General features: G+C 46.6%; 1 protein-coding gene across 1 annotated transcript in view; it reads left to right on the forward strand.

Moving 5' to 3' along the window:
• CDKAL1 (CDKAL1 threonylcarbamoyladenosine tRNA methylthiotransferase) overlaps nucleotides 1–23,897 on the forward strand; it is a 629,759-nt gene that overhangs the window by 591,298 nt on the left and 14,564 nt on the right. Inside the window, exons 12-13 of the mRNA XM_079147924.1 lie at nucleotides 881–964; nucleotides 3,688–3,852. Of these exons, the coding sequence (XP_079004050.1) occupies nucleotides 881–964; nucleotides 3,688–3,852 (249 nt within the window). The remainder of the gene's footprint in view (nucleotides 1–880; nucleotides 965–3,687; nucleotides 3,853–23,897) is intronic.

Genomic DNA, 23,897 nt, shown 5'->3' on the forward strand with positions numbered 1-23,897 from the left:
TTGTTTGCTTTTTGGGGGGAGGAGGGGGTGTATTTATCAAGTAGCAACAGCAAAAATAAATCCAGGCACCATGGTTCAATACAACTGGTTGCTAGAGCAGACATTTTGACCACCTTGTTTAAAAAAAAAAGCCATTTACACTTTCAATGCTACCCTTCATGGTGGAACACATGTGGAACTGGTAGCAATTTTTTTTGGATAGTTACATTACTTCTACCATTGTTTTGGCTGATTTGACTTCTTGGTTTATTAAAAATGTGTGCTTAGATTGTAAATGTAGTCCCATAAATTTGCTTTCTCTCAAAAACAAAAATGAACACAGTTGGGGTTGCAGCAGAGACAGTTGCCTGTGGCAGAGAAAAATGTATACAGTAAGTAAATAGCCGTTCATCGTGTGGGACATTGAGACGGTCCTAGGACCCAGCCACTAGCTTCGGAGGCACTTTCTCCAGCGTTCCATCCCTCATAACTCAAATTAATGTTTATTACTATCCTATTGCCAAAATATTTTCATGAATTTTGATCAGAAGCAGCTTGTTCTGGCTTGTTTTGCGACTTCGTTTCAAGAAGCAAAGTGATATTTAGAAGGTTTTGGTATGTCTTAGAAGCATTAATTATCTTATGCTGAAGGAAGAAATTCAACCAAGTTCTTTTTTGCAACTATGTAAGAAAATGGGGGTTCATACTAAGCTAATGTTATTACCACTCAGTGTTTTTCAAGAAATGGGAATCAGTGATGGGGACAGTGTTAGCAACTGTCCATCTGCTGTCTGATGCAGGTGGACGTCACTGGGAGTGGGACTGCTTGGGCTGCCATTCATTCTTGGCTTCTCAGGTGTTTGCCTTCATCTTTCCATGTTTCCTTCCCCTCCTTCCACAGATCGGTGAACGACAACAAGTGTTAGTAACAGAAGAATCTTTTGATTCCAAGTTTTATGTTGCACATAATCGCTTCTATGAGCAGGTAAGAGGCAGTTAAGTATTCTCACGTTTTCTGCAAAATGAGAAAGGATTCTGAAAGTTTAAGTGAAGGGGATTTGAAAGGGGAGAGTGTTGAATCTTGTCACAGTGAAGCTATTTTGCAGCATCAGTCCAGCCAAGCTAACGTGGGGTTTATCCTCCAGTAATTAAAACAAAGGAATAATTGTGTCCCGTGTGCTGCAGTCCTCTTTACTCTTTGATAGGACCAGCCACAGGCTTTGGGGAGTTTGGAACCAAGCAGTTAGCATTTCCCAAATCCCCACAGACTGGCAAAGTCCAGGAGGGGAGTCCTATTCAGAGACAGGAAGGATGTCTGCGTGGGCGACATCAGCGCCAAAGGGCAGGGATTTCCTCTCACTGTCAATCATGTACAGTTGCTGTTTGGTCAGTGGGTTGGCTTTCAGTTTTGTTTAGTTCTAGTATTTGTTGTTTTAACTTCTTCTTGATAAAAATGCTGGTCGCAGAGGAAAAAGCGCCCATTCCCTGGACTCAGTGTGAGTGACGGATGTGAGGATTCGAACCCCTCTGCTGGAGTTCTGGAGCATCCCTGGGGGCTCCCCTCCACCAGCCTCCTGTCCCTGCCCACCCCCGACCCTGGGAGCCTGGCTTCCTGTCAGTGCTTGTGGGCCCACTTCCCTAGTGGGAAAGCCATCCAGAAGTGAAACGGCACCTCCCTCAGGGCCCAGCTGGCCAAGGCCATGAAGGGGTGGGATGCCCCTTCCCAGCAGGGCCTGCTGGGCTAGGGAAACTCATGGGTCACTCTGGATCCTAGCTACCTAAAGTCAAGTGGGGCTTCTGCTTTTTTGCTCCTTCCTCACTTGATGAGGGTCCTGCCTGGAACGGAGCCTGAGGGCTCTTGAGGCCAGCAGGCAGTCAGCTAGGGAGGGCAAGGGCTGTGGTGCCTGAGGTGGCGGGCAGGGCTGGCAGCTGAGAGGGCCACAGGCAGTGACCTCAGACTGGCGGTGGGTCGAGGGTCGGTGGTAACCACGGGGCATCTTCCCGAAGGCCAGTCCCCAGTAGATGACAGTTGAGCGGAGCTTCCCAACAGCCCTGCGTTGTGCCGAGCAGTCTCATTAGGAAGCATCCTCCAGAGAGCGTCTTCACGTGCCTACCTTCTGCTCGGCCCGGCCCGGGAGGGACTTGATTGTGTTGGGCTGCCTCTTCCCTGTCCTGTCCCCTGCCATCTGGATCTTTGCCTCAGCAGGGGACTTTTTTCCCTTCATTTTAAAGGCAGTGGCATGCCTCATTAGCCATTTCCTCCCATTTAAAGCAGTCAGACTTTTTCCAATGATTAAAACCGGAGGAGAGAAAACACTGAGCCCTTCATTCAGATCAAGGCAGCAGATCAAGGGGACTTATTTTCCCCCAGAATAGTACCAAATCTCTCAGGGATAGTCGGCTCTAGAGATTTTCTTATTTTATAAAAACTGATTTAAAAGGACTTTCATATCCTGAAACTGAAGTTCTTTCAGTTGGTTTGCTTGTCATGAGTAATTCACCATCCAGGTGACCTTTTTCAGAGACTTTGATGAAGCACTATCCTCAGGGGTCATGAAAAACCAAACTCAGAAAGACCAAGATCCAGTTTTGCTTCCTAGAGAAACTGGCCGTGGAACTTCTGGCTCTCGTCTGAATTTTCTTCCTCTACTGCTAAGCCTGAGATGTCATAGGAATTATTTTTCTAAATAAGATGAGTTTCAGAGGTAAAGATTGTATCTAAATATCAAAGTATTGCTGGATTAGAATTGGCCTGTTTATTTTGGATCCTAACTTAAAAGACTGGCGAGTTGCTCCAGTACTGAAACAGGAGTGTGAGGAGACGTAAGGCGCACAACCACCTGTTAGTCCCAAAGGAGCGACAGTGCTCGCAGGAGGTAAACCGCACTTTTATCAGTAATCTCTTGTGGAAAGAGACCATCTGACAGTTTCCTACAGACCAGCCAAGGTTCCCTTCCGCTGGTGGTTCTACCTTGGAGCTCAGCTCAGAGGACCGACAAGCCCTGCTTTTCCTCAGAGAGCAAGAGAAGGGAATGGTGGCCATTAGCTGGGGCCACCAACGCCTACATGAGGTGTTATTGCGGAGTCTACTTTTGACTAGCCTTCCTCTCCTGAAACACATGTGTACACACACACACGCACAGAGGCCTTCGTTGAAATGTCAACTCAACTGTCACTCTGACAGCTCACTTGGAAGGTATTGAAAGTATCATGCTTTCTTCATGATCGTCTCTGTGTTCTTGCCCAGGACAGCCCAGAGCAGGGAATCAAAGGCCTGTCCGCAAGGCCGGCCAGCTGCTGGGGATTCCCCAGCCTGCCTTCCACATGCCTGTGGGGACAGGATCTGGCCCGGGAGGGCCCTGCCTGCCGCCGGAGCTCCTCCAGAAGCACCTTCCTGCCCCACAGGCCCCGCGTCCTCGAGCATCTGGAAGTTAGGGCCCACTGTGGATCCCAGGATGGACAAAAAGGACGTGAGGGGCCAACTGAAAAAATCTGTCTCAACTAAGGACTGTAGCTAGTGGTACTATGTCAATTTTGATTCATTCATTATGACAAATGAGCCATTTTAATGTAAGAAATTAATAATATAGGAAACCAGGTGCAGGTCATATAAAAAACCTCTACCGTCTTTATCATAATTCTATGAATCTAAAGCTGTTCTAAAAGTTCATTTTAAAAATTAAGCTTCCTGTGAACTCTTTTTTAAAGGTTTTAGTGCCAAAGAACCCTCCATTCATGGGGAAGATGGTTGAAGTGGACATTTATGAATCAGGAAAGCATTTCATGAAAGGACAGCCAGTATTGGACGCCAAAGTGTACACGCCATCCATCAGCAAACCGCTTGCCAGAGGAGAAGTCTCAGGCTTACGGCAGGTGAGTGAAGGGTGCTCCTCCCACCTCGCAGGCAACAGCAGCCTGTGACACAGGCTCCGGGCCCGGCTGGAGGTCCCTTTTTACCTATGTAGGAGGCTCTCGTCCTTCAGACAGACAGACCTGGATCAGGGAGGTGTGTTTTTGTGGATGCCCATGCCTTTGCTTCTCAGCCTGTAAAGGGAGTGAACGGTCCCTACTCCCAGAAGCACAGGGTGACGGGCACATTATTTGCAGGTAAAAGACTTATCCACCAGAGATCCGTTCCAGGCGTTTCTGTATCCATAGGTCCTGAGCTGGAGGGGATGAGGAAATCTCATCGTTGCCTGCAAGCTGTTTGGCACAGGCAGAGTCCTGTCCTAGAACAGCGCTGACCCAGGCCGCGCATGCAGCTTGGTGCCTTTCTCTAGGGTGGGAACAGGTACCCACTGAAGTCATGGGGAGTGAAAATTAAACATGTTTTTTCTTCTATGAAAAAGTAACCTGACCCTTATTTTATACCTTGGTAAATATGGCTGTTTGCCAAGCTCTCGCTCACATCTCATTGAGCTGCAGTTGTAAAAGCTGATGGAGTGTGAAATGAAAATGTGTATCACATTTCTAAGCATCATTTGATGTCCTTTCTCCAACACAATTGTTAAGTGCTCCCCAAAAAGTACATAGCGATGACCTAACACACAGAAAAATGGTACCTGATATTTACCTGGCCAGCTGATTCCAAAATTGTTTTAATCTCTGTATAGCTTTTCCCGCAAATGAGTTGAAGAGCCTGTTAATTAAAATGAAGAAAAAGTAGCTTTACCTGGGGAATAGTGACCAGCAAGGTGGATTATCTCTGCTCTCACTGATGTGGTACAGGGGACTTGTGTCCACCAGGAGTGGCACCTCTCGGGCATGACAGGTGGTGGAGAAGGAACCTGCGTGGCCATGTGACCCCCATGGAATAGCATGGACGTGCTGTCATCAAGACCCTGACAGGTGTCATCCTGAAAGAACTCGATGAACATAACCTTTCACGTTGCTGCTGTTTCATTTAAAAAGTCTTCTCTGCACAGTAGGAAGGAGGTCCTGCGAGGAACAGTGATCTAACATTTAAATTGTATTACTAGAAATTTGGCTTTGGGTATGTTAGTTAATCCTTTTGAAATTTCTCAAGGAAGTGGACTGATTTTTTTTATATCTCATTTTCCTACGTAGTGTACTTTCCAAGGTTGGTTTCAAGTTGCCCCCATGAGAAGGACTTCACGACAAATGGCAGATTTTTATCACGAAGACGTTGCCTGGTTTAATCCCTTCTATGTGCTGTGGAAAGGGTGGCGTTCTAAAACGTCGCTGGTGATCACAAACGGGAGAGTAGCTCCTTAGCCACAGCTAAGGTCCACCCGGTTTATATTCTGGGGGACAGACTTTTCCACCTCCCCTCCCACCAGACTTCCTCACACATGGCCCCAGGGTCCTAGGTAAGACGGGAAGGAAGGTCACGAGGCTCTGGCCCACCTGGACTTCTAGGAATAGACTTATCTCTTGCCCAGAGCCACGGGGCTGGGCACATCACGGGATATGCATTAAGGGAAACGTCAGGCGAGTCTTTATCACCATGTGACTTCCCATGGCTAAATGAACATTGTTCTCACTCTTCATTATTATTGTCAGTTTTTAAAGGTATGCCAAACTTTCTGGATCAAAAGGCCTTTTCCCTGAATTGCTCCTAGTATTACATGTGTTTTTGCTGATAAGAGAACCAAAACAAATTAATGAGGAAGAGACGGCCTTCTCTTTTCATAGGGTTTAAGAGGGATGCTAGAGGTGGTAATCATGCCTGGGCATTCTCAGCTCTCTGGTGGTGGGTAACAGTGCAGGAACTCTGAGCGGGGACATCAGCCTAACTGGGTGCAGCTGCAGTGTGACCTTGGGGTCCGGAACCTGGCTTGTACCTGGACCTGCCACCTTAGCCCCAGTACAGAGCTCCTCAGGACTTCGGTTTCCTCTGTTCCGGGACAACAGTCGTGTCCACCTCGGTGTTGACGTAGTAGTGTGTATGTTTAGTAGTGTGTGTGAGACACCCAGTGCTGTCCCTGCGCACAGCATGTGGAGGTCTTTCCCGTCTGTTGGTCCCTAAAAAGAGCAGATTCTGAAGACACCCCCAGTGTCAGCGTTTTCTATTTCTGTTAATTGTCTGAGCCCCAATCATGCGGTACCTGTTGTGTCTGGCAGGGGCAGAGGCTTTTCCTGTTAGGATGCTGTGCTCGGGGCCACAGAACCAGTCCCGCCAGGTACCACCAGGCTCTGTCCCCAGCCATTTTTCATTTGTTGTGGAGAAAGGGTCTTGCTAAGTTGCCAAGGCAGGCCTTGAACTTGCTGGCCTCCTGCCTCAGTCTTCCACGTAGCTGGGATTACAGGCTGTGCCACCGCGCCGAGCTCACGTGATGTCTGGGGTGTGATCCCCAAGTGCACCCCCAGACTCGTGCGGCAGTCTTATGTGTGAAAACTCCCGGTGCGCAGACCCCAGCCTGGGCCTCCTGCGCAGGAGCTCCGGGAGCGGGGCGCCGTGCTCTGTCTTTGAGCAAGCTCTCCGGCGACACTGTTCCACACTGACGTAGGAGACCCACTTTTCTAGGAAATGATCCTCAAGTCAGGCGGAGGGCTGTGTCTCCGCAGCAGCAGTGTTCATGTTCTATGTGGTAGCTCCAGGCTTTCCCAGCCCAACCTCAGACACGGCAGCTGGACATGCCGTTGTGGGGAGATGCCTCTGTCTGTGCACTGGCAAAAGGGCATGTGTGCCTAGTGCAGGGGGCCAGAGGGACAGGAAATGAGAAACAAGGTGTCAGGGTGTGGAGAGCACTGCCCGACGCTTGTTCTGGGCACCTGTTTACTGTGATGATCCTTCTAGACAGTTGAGATTTCCATGGAAAATTGCTGTGGTGTCAATTCTTCCATCTGAGGCAAACCTATGGGACACAGGCCCAGTGTCACCTCTGCCCAGCCCGTGACCGTTCAGCAGTGTAGAAACTTAACCTGTATACAAGAATGGAAGAGTGCAATAATCCCACCCACCCAGTACGCACCCTAGCACTGTCCACTCAGCCTGCCTTGTGTTGTCTGTGTTCATGTCCACCACTGGGCCCGCTGCCCTGTTATCCTTAGGAAATCCCACTTATCATTTTATTTTATCTAGACGCATATAGATTAATATCTCTAAAAGATGAAGATTCCTTTTAAAAACATACATTATTAAATCTTAGAATAATTATCCTTAATTGTCATTGGCAAAGTGCTCCCTACCTGCTGCTCAAACCCAAAGCCAGCGTTTATGGGGTGCTTATTAGGGGTCAAAAGGAATCTGAGACCAGGTACAGTGGTGCACACCTGTAATCACAGTGGCTCTGAAGGCTGAGACAGGAGGATAATGAGTTCAAAGCCAGCCTCAGCAAAGGCAAGGCACTGAGCAACTCAGCGAGACCCTGCTTCTAAATAAAATACAAAATAGGGCTGGGGATGTGACTCAGTGGTCGAGTGCCCCTGGGTTCAATGCCTGGTACCAAGAAAAAAGGAATCTGAGCATCAGTTAACTCAGTAAATAACTTAGAATCACAAAATTAGAAAGTGGGAGAGGCACGCCAGGGTCTACGACTTTGAGGCCTGCGTTTCTGTTTTTGTCCTTTAATGGCATTAAAATAAGCGTAGTACAGCGCTGCAGTCGTGACCGTTTCTGAGTGTACAGTTGCATGGTGTTCAGGACCTTCACCTGTTGTGCCACAGACTGCAGAACTGCTTTCCTCCCACACGTCTGAAGCTCGGTACCAACGGACGGCTCCCAGCTGCCCTCCCACCAGCCCGCGGCGATGGTCCCTGAGTCCCTGTTAGGTACCTCGTGTGCGTGGACTCAGATGGTGGTCACACCTTTTCTTTTTGCCCACTCCGCTCAGCACAGTGTCCTCAAGCTGCGTCCGCGCTCTGGCCTGTGTCACTCTGACCCTGCTCTGGGGGCCGAGCCATCGTCCGTGTGCACCGCACGTCATTTGTCCGTTCACCTCGGTGGACGTTGGTTGCTTCCACCTTCCGGCTCTGGGGAGTGATGCTGGCGAGGAGCTGGGGAGCACAGCCCTGGTGGGCTCCCTGCCCTGGGTTCTGGTGCTACTCACACGCGGGGTTGCCGGGTCACGCAGAGCCCCCGGGGGGGAGGCGGGTGGAGCAGCTGCTGCCTGGTTCCCGCACCCTAAGCTTCCCCGGCAGCGCTCCGGCTCCTGGCTTTCTGCATCCTAACCTCGGCGGGCTGGCAGCCCGGGCCCACGCTGCCTCTGCCTTTCTAGCCGCAGGGTCTTCCTTGACCACTGCAGGGAGTAGTTCCCTTTTGTCCACCAGGGTGAGTGCAAACTGGAGGCGTGAAGAGAGCGATGCAGGAATTGAGAGGAGTGGCTGGTTCCCATCAGCTGCTGTGAGTGTCCTTGGCTCTGGCCCTGCAGTGGCCCTGCATGGACCGAGACCATGGACATCTGTCCTGACAAGGGCTAGCTGGGTGTGCTGCTGCTGTTCTGTCTCCTTGTCCCTCCCGTCTTATGACAAGTCACTGGACCTTAGCATTTCTCAAGTCAGTACTTAAGAAGGCAGCTGCTTGGTGCCTGGTAAAAGATCAGAAAGAATGTTTTCTAATTTTAAACATCTAAATCGCTTTGTTGCAAAGGTTTTCCCCTTTTCAGTTCATTCCTAGAGGTACCAAATCACTTTATGGAAAGAGAGTGGGTGATTTTGTGAACAAACTCAATGATTTGGAGTCTGCTGGGTTGGAGTGCAGATGGCAATGACAGGCAGACCTGGTGGCACACACTTGTTATCCCAGCTACTCAGGAGGCTGAGGCAGGAGGACCCAAGTTCACAGACAGCCTCAGCAACTCAGAGAGACCCTGTCACAAAAGTTCTTAAAAAGGACTGGGGAGGTAGCTCAGTGGTAAAGCACCTCGGAGTTTGATCTCCAGAACCACACACACACACACACACACACACACACACACACACATACACACACACACACACACATACACACACACACACACACACACACACACACACAAATCCCGTGATCATGTACAATTTCTTTGAATACAGTGTCTTTATTTATGAAATGGAGATAACAACTGATTCACAGAGGATTAGATTAGATAATGTGGACAAAGTGCCCAATGCATAGTAGGTACAGTAAATATGTGGCGAGAGAACTCAGTAACTTAACTTCCTGGCTTCTGATGCTGCTTACTTTAATTTTTTAAAATGTACTCTGCTTCCATTGGTTTTCACTATACAGTGTAATATAGCAATTAAAAACATGAATTCCGTATTCTGATTACCAGTTTGAGTCCTTTTTTCACCACTTACAAAAAATATGATCTTGGAGAGAGTCGGGCCACTTCGGTTCTGTCCTCGGCAAGCAGGCTGATAAAACCTACTTTATCAGATAGACAGAAATGGCTTAGCAGTCAGTAAATGTTTGCTGCTCTTAGTGTTATCATTACTAACATTACTTACAATGCATGTTAAGGCACTACTTTAATTAACGAAGGTAGAGAGAGCAGATTATTGTATCATTCCAAATGTATTCACCAGCCATTGGTTTCTTACAAAATGGCAACTAACACAGATCCACTTGGTGGTTCCTCCACATACGGAGAATAGCAGATGGACAGAGCGCTTCACTTGTGACCCTGTAGCACTGGCTGTTCTTGCTGACAGATGTTTCCACCTCTTACTCTTCATGTCCTTTTGAAAGAGAATATTCCAAAATGAGACCTGGCCCCTCCGAATGTTTCTGAAAGTTAAAGGAAAGCTGCCCCCAGTGCCTGACTGCCACCTGTTTCTCTGCTTTCAGAACTTTGATCCTAATAATGGATTCACTTGGGTGGTTAGATAGCTCAGCACCAGCACAGCCGGCCATGCTTGGAAAGGAAACAGAAGTTTGGAAGAGTGGCCTGTTTCCTCATCACAGACAAAGGGCCAGCAGGACATTTGGGTGCACTGAGTTTTACGTACAAACCGCACTGTATTCTAAGAGCTGTGACCCTTAAAAAAACATCATTAAAACGCTTTCCACCTAGCACACATTTCCAAAACCACCAGCGTGAAAGGGTCTATTAGTTCAGGGCCAGATTCAAAGCATATGAAAACTGCATTTGTGAGGTTAAGAAATGGCTTAATAATTAAGTGAAAACAGTTGAACGTGGATCTAATTTCAAACAGATCAGCTAACCGTGTTAGGAGCAAATGATGGTGTGCTCCTTCCTATTTTCCTTCCACCCCAAGATGTTGGCTCAAATCCCAAAAAGTTTCTCCAGTTCCTTTTTATTTTTAGTTTGTTTTTAAAACTATGAACAAATTCTTTATTACCCATGTATTAAGTGGGTGTCCCAGGCCCTGACTGTGACTCTGATGCATCTCCCTTAGTATTGCAACAGCTCCGTTTCTTCTGGAGTCCAGTTAGGACATACTCGGGTTCCAGAGTCAAGGCCCCTAGCTCCTGTTCTGTGCTGCCGAATTGTGTTTTATTGAATGTTGTCACCAAACCAGTGTGATCCTCAGTTAAACTCTGCTTAGTACATTTACCATACCTCCCATGTCCCAAATTGGGTACCATCCAAAGTATCATCAAAGTGAGCAGATGCCAGGCGATGAGCTCTCTCCGCTTGCATCGCGAGCTCTGCCGTCTCTGGTGGTGATCTGCCTGCTCCTGAGGGTCGGTCGCAGGCCTCAGGGAGCTCGTTGTGCCTTGATGGTGACAGTAGCTCTCTTGAGGGAGCCTCTGTCATGTGCTTGGTCCTGAGGTGTCTACTTGCAGCGCCTCTGCTTGTGAGTCTAGCCTGGGCCCAGGGAGCCGAGCTCAGCGAAGTGCTCTCTACGCCGCCGTGCACAGTCACGGGGGCGGCTGGGGCAGGCATTCTCCCCCCCTCTGTGTCTTCTGCTCACACTGGAGTCAGGGACAGAAGGAGCAATGAGCTTGAGACACAGGCACCGGCAAACTCCCAGAGCAAGGAAGACTGAGGGCAAGAGCAAAGAATTGGGCCCTGAGCCTGAATTGCTCATGTCTACCAGGTGCAGGTGACGCCTGGCTTCTCATGTTCTGCCTTTATCGAACATGTATTATCTAGGCACGGGGCTCAACACTGAGGGAGAAATCATGAATGTGGTTGTGTCGCCTTTCTCTTGCTGCAACAGAATACCTGAGAATAGCAACTTAAAGAAGGAAAGGTTTCCGAGGCTCGGTCCGGGGTTGGCTGTTCCATTCCTGGGGGCTGAGGTGAAGCAGAACATCAAGGCTGCAGGAGCGTGTGGTACAGAGGGCTGCTTACCTCATGGCCGCCAGGGAAAGGGGAAGGGGCCAGGGGCAAATTCCCCCTTCAGAGGCACGCCCCCAGTGACCCCGTCCCCCAGCTGGCCCCCTCCTGACAGCCCTTTGGGCCATGAACACAGTGAGCTCAGAGCCCTGGTGGTCCAGTTGCTTCTCCAAAGCCCACCTCTGGGCATGGCTGCATTGGGGGCCAAGCCCTCAACATGGGAGCCTCTGGGGACCTTCCAGATCCAAGTCCCATCAGTGGTGTTGGCTTTGGGGAGAGTTTGATGTGGCCGTTCTGCTGACGGTGCTGCTGTTCCGTGTGACTATTGTGGGCAGGGTTTGGAGAGGGAAGGGGAAGGGGTCATAAGGACATGCACTGGTTGACCACAGGCCATAGCTGTTCTGTGGTCAGAGTCTAGTTCATGGACGATTTTTACCAAATCGGAAGTGAATCCACTAGCCAGAGGCTTTGTCCATCTTGAAAGCAGTAGTGGCAACAGCTCCCTGTGGGAACCAGTCGCATTTCAGCAGCTGGCTGACCCTGGAAGGTCCTCTAAGCCCCCTCCCCTCCCTGCTGGCTGGAGGAGGGAGACACCAGGAGAATGTCGTCTCCTGGGGCGATGAACCCCCAGTGTCCAGAACTGCCTGGCAGTGCCCTCGTTTTGACTGACACTACTTCAAATGTCTTTCTTTGCCTTTTACTCAGTTATCAGTGCTGAGAATGGCCCTATGTCTCAGCGACTCTGGGACTGTCCTGGTTTGTGCCTATTGGCCTGGTATCATTGATAATTCTTTTTTCACTCCCCAAAATATACTGGTCTGGGTGAAAAATTATGTGATTACCCCATGAATTCCTGAAGTGGATCCAGCACCGTCAAGCACTACTTGCCATAGGAAAGTCAAAGAACTTGCCCTTGAGGAGATTGAAGTCTAGTTGGGAAGAGAAAATATGTGCCATTGTCTGAATCTTGGTGTCTCCTCAAAATTCCCCTGTGGAAACCTTATCGCCAGTGTGATGTGAGACAAGGTAGGGATTTGGCAGCTTGTGAGGGTGGAGCCCATGATGGGCTCCGTGCCTTTATAGCAGAGGCCCCAGAATCTGCTTTGTGCCTTCCCCCTTGTGAGGACATAGCATGAAGGAAGTCTCGCCAGATCAGTCTGCTGGCATCTTGAGCTTGCACTTCCCAGACTCTGGAACTGTGAGAAAGGAATTCCTGCAGTTCAAAAGCTACCCAGTTTGTGGCATTTCTGTTACATTAGCTCAAATGGACTAAGACGAGGTACATATGAAACAAAATCGATAATGTGTCAAGTACTAAATTGCATGGCATCAGGTCAGACGGGTTGGCAGGCCTTTGGCGAGGTGTCAGGGAACGTATGGGTCAGGTTATTTGTACACAGCCAGAAACGGTTGAGCAAGTTTAAATAGGAAGTGGTTTGTAAAGGGATACTAACTAGTTCACAATCATAGGAGGCGCTGGGAGGCAGAATCATTGCTGCGTTTTCCAGAAACAAAACCCAGAACCACATAGAGCTGCTGATAAGAGGCACTGCCTGTGGCCCTGCCAGGCGGAGGCCCCACGCCTGGCTGCCTCCTCCTGCTTCCCAGTCAGTGCCTCGCACCTGTTACAGATGACTGGGGAACCTGGGCCTTGCGTTTGCATCCTGGGAGCAAAGGAGGCTGGGAAATGGTTTTTGGACCCTAAATCAGCAAGGTGGAATTTACAACACAGGGCTGTTGAGGTAAAAGGACATTTTAACAGTGTCCAGTACAGAGTCTCATGGCTGTGGTGGGATTAGTAATGGACCTTGAAGTAAGGAGGACTCTTATCAGGCAAGTGAAGGAGGAAGTTTTTCTCACCATGAAAGGAAAATAAGTCAAGTGAGAGAATGCATGGGAATATATCTGCCTTTGTGTGTCTGTGAGCGATTGTGGGCAGTTGGAAGACAGAGGAAAATAATGATCAATATGAAGATGGACCTCTGGGTTTTAAAGTCAGACAAGATTTACACCTCCCACACTAGGAAAGCAAGATCGTAGGCGGTGCTGCAGTAACAAAGTAACCCTGAAATCTCCCTCTTCCACACAACAAAGATTTATTTTCTACTTACACCAGGTGTCTGGCACTGTTTAGGGGCATTTGGAGTTGGGGAGTATCTGTTCCAGACACTCAGGGAGTGACCAGGTGGACTGTGGTTTCTCACAGCTGGAGACCCAGGCCTCCCACGCCCTCAGCACAGGACAGGCATGTGGTAGTTCTGTGCACGTCCACTGGCCAGAACGACACACATGGTCCCACCAACTTCGGGAGTCTAGGAGATGCATTCTGTGTAAACAAGAGAGGATACGGGTGAACACTGGAAGCTTCTACCACGCATGCGGACGAGTGTTTGAATACAAGAATCATGTGGTAAGATGTCCACGTGAGAGAAAGCTCACAGGAGCAGGGCTGCCCTGTGTCTAAGTTCACCACCAGCAACAGGCCCTCAAACACCGTGAGCCTTCTAGTCAGTGCTCAGCACCTGCTTTCTGAATGAACTTGCTTTCAGTGATAAACGCAGGGTATAATGGATAGATTCTCCAGAAGCACAGAAGTAGGTGGTACAGAATATGTTTGAATTTTTTGTTGCTTCAACTTAAGACGTTAATCTATTCTTTAAGCATTAAACAAATCAGTCAAGCCACTCAACCTTCGCTTTGAAGTCATTTGACATCTTGATAAGCAGATTGCAAAAGCTCCTTTTTAAACTGATAACGATCTTGTTAAGTTAAATTCTTTCCATGGGAACTGGAAGGATGAGTACTTTAGAGCAGGGCTTGCTTCTAACCATAAATTTTAGTTTCCTTTCTCTTTTCTAATGATGAAGTCACAGCTTGTTTCTCCTATCACATCCTGAATATTGACTTTGCATTGTTCCTAAAATAATAGGACACTATTTTTAAATAAATAAAATAGAGCATGCTTAAAGAAATAGAGAGCGTAAGTTTTCTAACATAGTTTTTGATGTTTTAAACTTAAAGGGTTGGAAAAACAAAATTTCTCCTGTTCTTCTATCTCCTAGATGTAATTCAGTGAATCACCATGAAACATAAATAGTCAAACTACATGTCAAGCCACTTCTCAGGGACAGTTATCTGGCAGGAAGTCAATCTATAAAATTAGGAAGCAGCACCTCTCAAATCTTCCATCAAGAGGGAGAACTAAGGTTAGTAAGAGCTCAGACCTGCTGCCACCTTCATCAGGATCAGCGTTTCCCTTCCACGGGCCTCTGGAGCCCACGCTTCCGTCTTCTGAGCATTCTCTTAAAAGACCAAAGCGAGCGGGCGCAGGGCACACAGAAGGGTGGTAGGTTCAAGGCCAGTCCGGGCGATTTAGCAAGACGCTGTCTAAAATAAAGTGAAAGGGCACCAGACCTGGATTCAGTTCCGCACACCTCAGTAACCGTAAGAGTCCTTGTGCGTGTGAGCCTCGGGGAAGACCGTGGCTTTGTCCCTTACTAGTGTCATGGTCTTCTGGTCACCTCTCCAGGCCTGTGTCATCTATAAATTGGGAATAAGGAAACCTATTTGATAGGTTTTTGATTTTGTTTTGGTAGTGGGGATTGAACCCAGGGGTATTTTTCCACGAGCTACATCCCCAACCGTTTTTGTTTTTTGTTTTGTTTTGTTTTGTTTTTTTGAGACAGTCTTACTAAATTGCTTAAGGTTCTTGTTGACTTCCTGAGGCTGTCTTCAAACCTGCCATCCTCCTGCCACAGCCTCCCAAGCTGAGGTTGAGGTGTGCATCACTGCTGATAAGCTGTTTTGACAATGACGTGAGATAGTGCACGGGAACTAGAACAGTGCCTGGTGCATAGTAGGTGGCCAGTGAATATGTGGTGTGGGAGTGCCATCAGTGAAGGCTGGTTTGGGCCTGATTAATGGAGTCACATTTGTATCATGAGAAGAAGTTGTGGTTGCTGATCTTTCTAAACAATGGCATTTGCTAAGGGCGTTGCCTAAGATACTCTTTTTGATGGTGTATTAAGTTCCCCTTTCCCATTGACATGGAGTGGCTATTCTTCTGCACACTTCGTCTGAGGCTCAGCTCCTCTGAACAGCCACGGAGCATCTATAGTATAGATAGTGTCATTCGCCAGAAATCTTTCTCTTAAATATCCTTGAGAGAGGTGGTTATCCCTGCTGTGTTCTACATTATCTGATAATATCACAATCGGCCTATCTGGTCTCCCGTTTTGTACCCTGTGTACATACCTGATGATGTCTCTCCTCTGCTCAGACTCCCTGGAGTTCATGGGACCTTGTAATTCCACTCCTGTGTACGTACCCAGAGGAATCAAAAGCAGACACTTGGGTGTCTGTTGTTCATACCAGCATTATTCACAGTGGTCCAAGAGATGAACAGATAAACAATGTAGTGTGAGATAAATGGAATTTTATTTAGCCAGAAAGAGAAGTGGAGTTCTGCCACGTGCTGCCACATGGTTAAACCTTGAAATATCACGTGCAGTGGAATAAGCCAGACCAAAGCAGGACAAACACTCCTGATTCCACACGAACAGGCCATCTAGAATGGGCAGATTCACAGAGACAGGAAGTACACTAAGTTCTCAGGGCTGTGAGGGGGTTGGGCGGTTGTTTGTTCCCCACATTTTTGTTGGTTCGTTATAGTTGTACACGCGATGGGATTTGCTGTTACATACTTGTACATGCACACAGTAAGACAACACAGTTTGGCCAATATCCCTCCCCAGCACTTCCCCTCCTCCCTGTCTCCCACCCTGTGGTCCCTTTCCTCTGCTGATCTCCATTAGATTCTGTGAGACAGCCCACCTTTGCCTTTTTCCTGTCTACCTTCTACATATGAAAGAAAACATAAACCCTTGGCCTTCTGAGTTCGGCTTATTTCACTCGACATAATGACCTCTGGTTCCCTCAGTTTTCCTACAAATGCCATAATTTCATTCTTCCTTATGGCTGGACAACACTCCACTGTACATACATACCACATTTTCTTACCCAGTCATCTGTTGGTGGACACCTAGGCTGGATCCGTAGTTTGGCTATTGTGAATCGTGCTGCAGTAATCACAGGTACGCATGTATCACTGTAGTGAGATGACTTTGATTCTTCAGGATAAATACCAAGTAGCGATACAGCTGGGTCATATGGTGGCTCCATGCCTAGTCTTTTGAGGACCCTTCATACTGATTTCCATAGTGGTTGTTCCAGTATAAAATTTCACCAACAGTGTAAAAATGTCCCTTTTTCTCCACGTTCTCTCCAGCATTTATTATCGTTTGTATCCTTGATGACTGCTATTCTGACTGATGTGAGAAGAAATCTCAGCGTAGTTTGATTTGCATTTCCCTCTTTGCTAATGATGTTAAGCATTTTTTCATGTATTTGCTGGCCATTTATATTTCTTTTGAGAAGTATCTGCTTGATCAGTTATTTCCTAATGGTTACAGACTTTGGGATATTGAACAGATTTTGGAAACAGTAGGGCCTGCACAACTTAGTGAAACTAACTAATATAATTAAGATCGTAAATATAACTAATGCCACTTAATTGTGCCTCAAAAATGGTTGAGTGGCAAATTTTATACTGTATATATTTTACCACAAAAATTAAAGTAGTTACAATCATTCTATATAATAATATGCACTAAAAAAATGATTAAACATAGGCAAAAACAACCAGCGCTTTCCAGCATGCTTGGCGTGAAAGCCAGAGACGCTGTGGTAGCTTCCACGGCCTGGGCCTGGTCTTCCTCTCCTCAGGCAGCTCGCCAGCCTACTTACTGCTTCTTGAGGGGGAACAGGTGTACTCCCTTGGAGGCCCATCACCTGCTGGGCCCCCTCCTAGCCATCCATGTGAAGTGGCTGCCATTAGATCTCTGATGAACCACCTCCTTATCAGAGGTCACCCTTAGAAACCTCTAGAAAGTCATACCCAGCCGTCACAGCCTGGCGTGTACGGTCCTTAGTCTGCTGTCCTCCATGGCACATTGACCTCGTACACACCAGAGGTTGGCGTGTCCGTCTCTAGTCTAAAGCAGAAGCTCCACACGTTCAAGGACCTGCTTCCTCCCCCGCTGCACCCTAAGGACCACAAGCGCCTGGTATGGAGCAGACGCTCAGAAAGTGCCTGTCGAATGAGTGGATTTTCTTGTGTACCTGCACGTATCCCCCTTCCTAAGGACTGCAGGACCAGCATCGGGTCATCCTGCCCATCAGCACTCTCGCCTCTCTGAGTGCCCCGTGCTGACCCACACAACCTCAGTGAGGTTCAGCCGACCACTCCTGGCTGATTCATGCATCTGCCTCGCAGGTTGGGTAGCTCAGCAGCTCTTCTGGTCTTGGTGGGGCTCAGTGACATGTCCACGGGCTCAGCTGGCAGTTGGTGGATCCAGACATCCTCACTGGGACTATCTGGGCAAATCCGTTCTCATCCCGCAGGAGTTCAGCCTGAGCACGTGCCCTTGGTGATGTCAGGAAAACGGGACAGACCTGCACTAGTGGTTTCAGGTTTGACATTCATGCCTCTGACCTGTTCTGAGTTGATTTTCCTGTGTGGTTAGGGGAGGATCTGCTTTCATTCTTCTGCATATGTATATCCAGTTTTGCCAGCACCACTTACTAAAGAGACTGTCCCGTCTCCACTGTGTGTTCTTGGCAGCTTCAAAGAAAATCAGCTGGCTATCGACTGTGAGATAATCTCTGGATTCTGTGTTCTCTTCCATTGGCTGAGTTGTTGAGTTTTTATGTCAGTGCCGTGCTGTGTTGGTGGCTGTGGCTTTGCAGTGTGTTTGAAGTCAGGTATCATGATGCTTCCGAGCTTGCTGGGGTGTTGTTTGTTTCTTGAGGGTAACTTTGGCTATTCTGGGTCTTTCATGGTTCTGTGTAGACTGGATTTTTTTCTATTTTGGTGAAGAAAGTTGTTGATATTTTGATGGAAACTCATTGGCCCTATAAATCACTTAGGTAGCGTTGTCATTTAACAATATTAATTTTTCTGATGCATAAACACAGGATATCTTCCTGTTTCTGTGCCCTCTGTTATTTCTTTCACCAATGTTTTAGAATTTTCATCATACAGATCTTTCTTCTTGAATAAATTTATTTCTAAACATTTCTCCTTTTTGTTGTTATTTTTTAACATTGTGACTGGGATTGTTTTCTTGACTTCTCTCCCAGGAAGTTCATTATTAGTATGCTGCTGTTTTTTTGTATGTTGATTTTATATTCTGCAACTTTGCCAAATTTGTTTATCAGTTCTAACAGCTTTTAGTAGGGAATATTTACATTTTTATGTGTATACAGTTATGTTATCTGGAAGCATGAATAATTGAACTTCTTTCTTTCCAATTTGGATGTCCTTTATTTATTTCTCTTGCTAAGACTTCTAGTACTGAGTAAGAGTGGACATCTTGGTCTTGTTTTAACCCTTACAGGAAACACTCTCAACTTTTCCCCATTCAACTTGATATTGCCTGTGGGTTTTTCATATACACCTTTATTGTTTTGAGGTGTGTTCCTTCTATACCCACTTTGTTAAGAGTCTTTATCATGAAGGGATATTGAATCTAATCAAATGCCTTTTCAGCTTCTACTTAGGTAGGTGACTGTGAATGTTTATTGACCTGTGGTATGTTGGATGACCTTTGCATCCCTAGGATAAATCCACTGCATCATAGTGTACAGTTGTCTTGATGTGCTGTTGAATTTGCTTTTCCAGTATTTTCTTGAGAATTTTTGCATATATGTTCAGCTAATGGGTCTTTAATTTTCATTTTTTGTTGTATCATTGTTTGGTTTTGATATTGGAGTAATTCTGGCCTCATAAAAAAGTGTTTGGCAGAGTTCCTTTCATTTCACTTTTTGTTTTTGGTAGTTTCAGAAGAATTGAAATTTGTTTTTTGCATGCTTTATAGAATTAAGCAGTAAAACCATCAGGTCCTGGACTTACTTAGATGGAAGATTTTAAATGACTGTTTTGACCTTACTACTTATGATTGCTCTGTTGAGATTTTCTGTTTCTCTTGGCTAAGTTGTAGAGCCCTTTATGTGTTCGGGGATTTATGCATTTCTTCTAAGATTTCCAGTTTTTTGTCATATAATTGTTCGTAATAGTTTTCTATGATCCTTTATATTTCTGTGGGACCAATTTTCCTCTTCAAATTTATTTATTTGGGTCCTCATTTTTTCTTGGTTAGTCCAGCTAAATGTTGATTATTTTTTTTTTCCTTCCAAAAAACCAACTGTTTCATTGATCTTTTTGTATATTTTTAGTTCATATTTATTTGTGCTCTCATTATTTCTTCTAATTTTAGGTTTGGTTTGTTCCTGTTTTCTGAGCCCTTGAAGACGCTTCACTGGGTCATTTATGTGAAGTCTTTCTAGTTTTTGATGTTTGCATGTATTGCTGCGAACTTCCCTCTCAGGATCACTTTTGCCATATTCCATAGATTTTGACAAGTTGTGCTTTCATTTTTTAAAAATTTTCCTTTTAATTTCTTTCATTACTGGGTCATTTAGGACAGGCATTTGGTTTTCATGTATTTGTATATATATTTTCCATTATTATTTTTGTTACTGTTAGTATTTTTATTTCATGACTTCTGACAAGATATATGGGATGATTATTTTGTATATTCTCTCTTCCTTTACACCTCACTTCTCATTCAGGATTCACAGTTTTCTGTCTTGCTCGGGTGTTATTCTCTTTTTTCTCTTTCATGTACCTGTTCTTCTGGTGATTCTTGCACATTTGTGAGTTTTCCTGATGTTGGTTTTCTTCCTCGTGTTTCTGTTGTGACTCCCTTGAGCCTTTCCTGTAGGACTGTTCTGGTGGTGACGAATGAACTCATTGTCTGCTTTTCAGGGAATGACTTTATTTCTTCTTCATTTCTAGAGGATAATTTTATTGGATGTAGTATATTTTTTCATTGACCATTTTTTTCTTTCAAGACTTTGAATATATAATCAAATATATATAATCAAAATATAATCCTATTTTATAAGGTTTCTGCTGAGAAATCTTCTGTAAGTCTTATGTGTGTTCTCTTATACGTGACTTGACACTTACATATTCTTTGTCTAGTACTTCTGATATTTTGACTCTGATATGCCTTTGTTGGAGGTTGAAGCTAGTTGTAGTATTTTGAGCTTCTTGTATCTGGATGTAAAATATTTCTGAAGACTTGGAAGGTTTTCAGCTATTTTGTGAAGCACCTCCCCCTTTACTTCTCCTGGAATTCTCATAATGTGAATGATTGTTCACTTAATGGTGTTCTGTGTACTTTCCTAATTTTCTTTTTGTGTTTTTTTTCTTTTTGTTGTTGTTTGTTTGTTTGTTTTAGCCTGACTGGGTTAGATTAGGACCAGTCCTCAAGTTAGAATGTTTTCCTTCTGTTCATTCTAGTGTGCTGTATATGCTCTCAATTGGAAGTTTTATTTCTTTGACATTTTTAGCCCAACCTTTCTGACTGGTTCTTTTATATGATTTCTGTTTCTTTGGTGGATCTCTCATTCATATTCTTGTTTTCCTTGTTAATCTGTATCCTCTTGTATCCTACTGAGTTTCCTAAGGATCATTATTTTAAATTCTTTGTCAGGAATTTCACAGATATCCTTCAAACTGGCATGCATTTTCTGGGGACTCGCCGTGTTCCTTTGGATGCGTTATTTCAAATTTCTTCAACCCTTACACTGATGTCTGCATTGTGGTGTTAACAGTTGCCTTTTCCGGTTTTACAGAGTTAATCTCACAGGAGAATGTTGTTTAGTTTAGATGGAATCTCAGGTATCAGTTGGTAGGTCCTTCGGCTTTGGTTGCAGAGGAACTGAACTGTTGCCTTTGTGAGTTCCCCAGCCGAAACCAGTGCCAGCCATGTCCCGAGCGCCTCCACCGTCTAGACTGCAGTGGTCATGAGAGTGGCTGTGTGGTTTTGTGGTGCATGTGGGCATCCGAATGTGCCTGCCCTCCAGCCCCACGGTCAGACGCTGATGGTTCTGGAGCGTGACCTCAGCTTTCACAGTGTCAGCCATGCAGGGTGTGGAGACTGTCTCTAGGCCCCACAGGATGAGCACAGGCGACACCACAGATTGTGGCTCCAGCATCCATGTCCCAGAGCTCCAGGACGTGAAGGAGATTCTTCCCCAAGTCACCCAGGATGAACGTGGCAGCTGCCCGGGCCTGTGGCACCAGCAACCACAACTCTGGAGCCAGAGAATGGATGGCCCTTCCCCAGGTTGGGTGGCATGAGCATAGGTAATGCTGGGGTCTGTGGCACCAGTCAATCCAGATCTGAGGTTGTGGGACAGAAAGGGAACTTTCTCCAGGTCCGTGGGCAATCGTGGGTGGCAGTGGCTTCGTAATGGTTGTCACCACTCTTCTGGAGTTGCAGAATCCAGACGGGGTCTTCTCCAGGTTCCAGGGCAAGTCTGAGTGATGCTGGAGGACAGGGGCCTGGTTTCCACTGGGCAAGTGCAGGTGGCATCCGGAGTCTGTGCTTTGTGCCAGGATCCTGGTCTTGCAGGGTGTGGACGGAAGTTCCCCAGAACCGTGGGATGGGTGCAGGGGATGGTGGGCTTTTGCTGCAGTAGCTGCAGTCCCTGCAGTCCTGCAGTCTCGAGGCTCTGAACCTTTGGGAGTGTTTCCCCATTTGTGCAGTTGGGGTTTGGGCTTATGGCTATGGCCAGCCTGGTCCTGCAACTACAGGATGCTGAGGGGCCTGGTCTCTGCCCTGTGAGGTGCACATAAGCCCCAGGCTTCTGGTGCCATCAGAAGGCCAGCCACTGACCCTGTAGTAGTTTGGATTCTGGGTTGAACTCCTTTTGAGCAGAGCAGTGGCTCTTAGACCAGCCAGTTCCCCAAACTGCACTTAAGCCTGTGAGCACTGTGGACCTGTCCTCCCTGTAGGAAGGCCAGGCTTTTGCTGTGATGAAGGCGGGGTGCTGGATCGCTCCTACTTCCCTTGGCTGGGCAGTGCAGATCCCCACCCGGACCCCGTGAGGGAGTAGGTGGAAATTTGCTTTTGTTCTTTTTTTCCAGGTTGTCCTCCTGTATATACTGTAAAGTCAGCTATCTGTATAGCAAGTGCTTCCTGTTTGGGGCTCATCTTAACCTCTCTTTAGTGCCTTTTAGAATACGGTACGTTTTGTAATTTAAATACCTGGAACTGACTTGTGAATGTGGTAGGTAGGAGTTAAATCTCATGGCTTTGTGTGTGTATACCAGTTGTTGCAGAACATTTTATCAAAGGTCTACTTTTCCTGCTGATCTGCGATGCCTCCGTTATAAATTGTTTCCACATTTGTGTGAATTGGTTTTCCCCCTACTTGGCATCTTTGTGCATTATCTTTCGCCAGCAGTAAATCATCTCAATTTAGCAGCTCACACTCTACCACCCAGTGTCTGGGTGAGAGATCTGGTGCAGCTCCCGCAGGTGCCCCGGCACAGTGCTCCTGGTGAGGCTGTGGTCAGGAGTGGCTGGCACTCAGTCTCACTCGACGGCTCAGCTGGGGAGGACCTGCTTCCAAACACATTCATGTGGTGCTGACAGGTTCCCGCTTCTCATGGGTGGGGGCGCTGGGGGCAGAGTCCTCTGCTGCCAGTGGTCAGAGGCCCCTCCTTCCTTCTCCTGTGGGCTTCTGCATGGGGCAGTGCACAACACGAGCAGCGCCCCTCAGGTCGAGCCAGCAGAAGGAAAGATGGAAGCCGTGGGTTTTTTTGAAACCTAACTTCAGAAGTGACATCCCAGTATTTGTTGTCAAGTGCAATGAATCAGAGGCAGGTTAGTAGTTTAGCCCACAGTCAAAGGAAGGCTGCTACCTGGGGGCTTGAAGGTAAGGAGGCGAGGGTTTTAGGGGCCATTGTCAGGCTGCCTACCACACTTTTATAGTGATGTAAATGATCCTAATATTAATATTTTTCCAGTTATTTCAAGTAACTTTTGATAAGACTAACATTTTTTACTCTACAGAATTTTCTGTATTCAAAATAGAAACAAAGGAAGAGTGGGAATACCTCTGAAGAGAGTTCTAGAAAAATGCATAATGGAACTTTAGAAGTGCCAGGAAAATAGGTAGAGATGTGAGCTTTCTTCCAGTGGTTGACTTTGGTGAATTATAGTAAGTGTGTACCGTGTAATTTTTCCTAACTGGTTTATCAGCATTTTCTAAGCTGACTACCTATCATGGTGATCTGCAGGGAACATTTTTGCGTGTTAGCTCGTCAATTACAAGACTCTTTGAGACAGAACAAAGCACCTGCTGTCTCCTTTATTCATTTTATGCAATTCCTGGAGCTCAATGATGCTAAAACCATATTTCTAGTATCATTGAAGGTGATACTTGGAGCTTAGGAGAGGGTGCATTACAATAACAGCTGACATCCCACGCGGCCTTTTCATCTCAAACCAACCAAACACCTGCCACTGCTCTCATGGTTACCTAGGTGGAAGGAAACTCTTAGGACTAATTATTTTGAGTTGAATTGATTACCTAAAGATTAAACTCAGTGCACCCGATTGTTATGTTTGTCAACACGCTCATTACCCACTTCCCGTGTGCACCCCCTGGATGAGAGGGGCTTCCGGTGTGGCTTAAGAGATCACTGAAGGACTTCAGCACACAAGCATCTTGACCAAGCTCACTTCTCCCTGGGGCTTGGCTGCACCTCTGGGCAGCTTTCCCCGGCATCCTGTGGCTCCACCTGACGTC

This window comes from Sciurus vulgaris (assembly GCF_902686455.1).
Source record: "Sciurus vulgaris genome assembly, chromosome: 7".
Classification (NCBI taxonomy): Eukaryota; Metazoa; Chordata; class Mammalia; order Rodentia; family Sciuridae; genus Sciurus; species Sciurus vulgaris.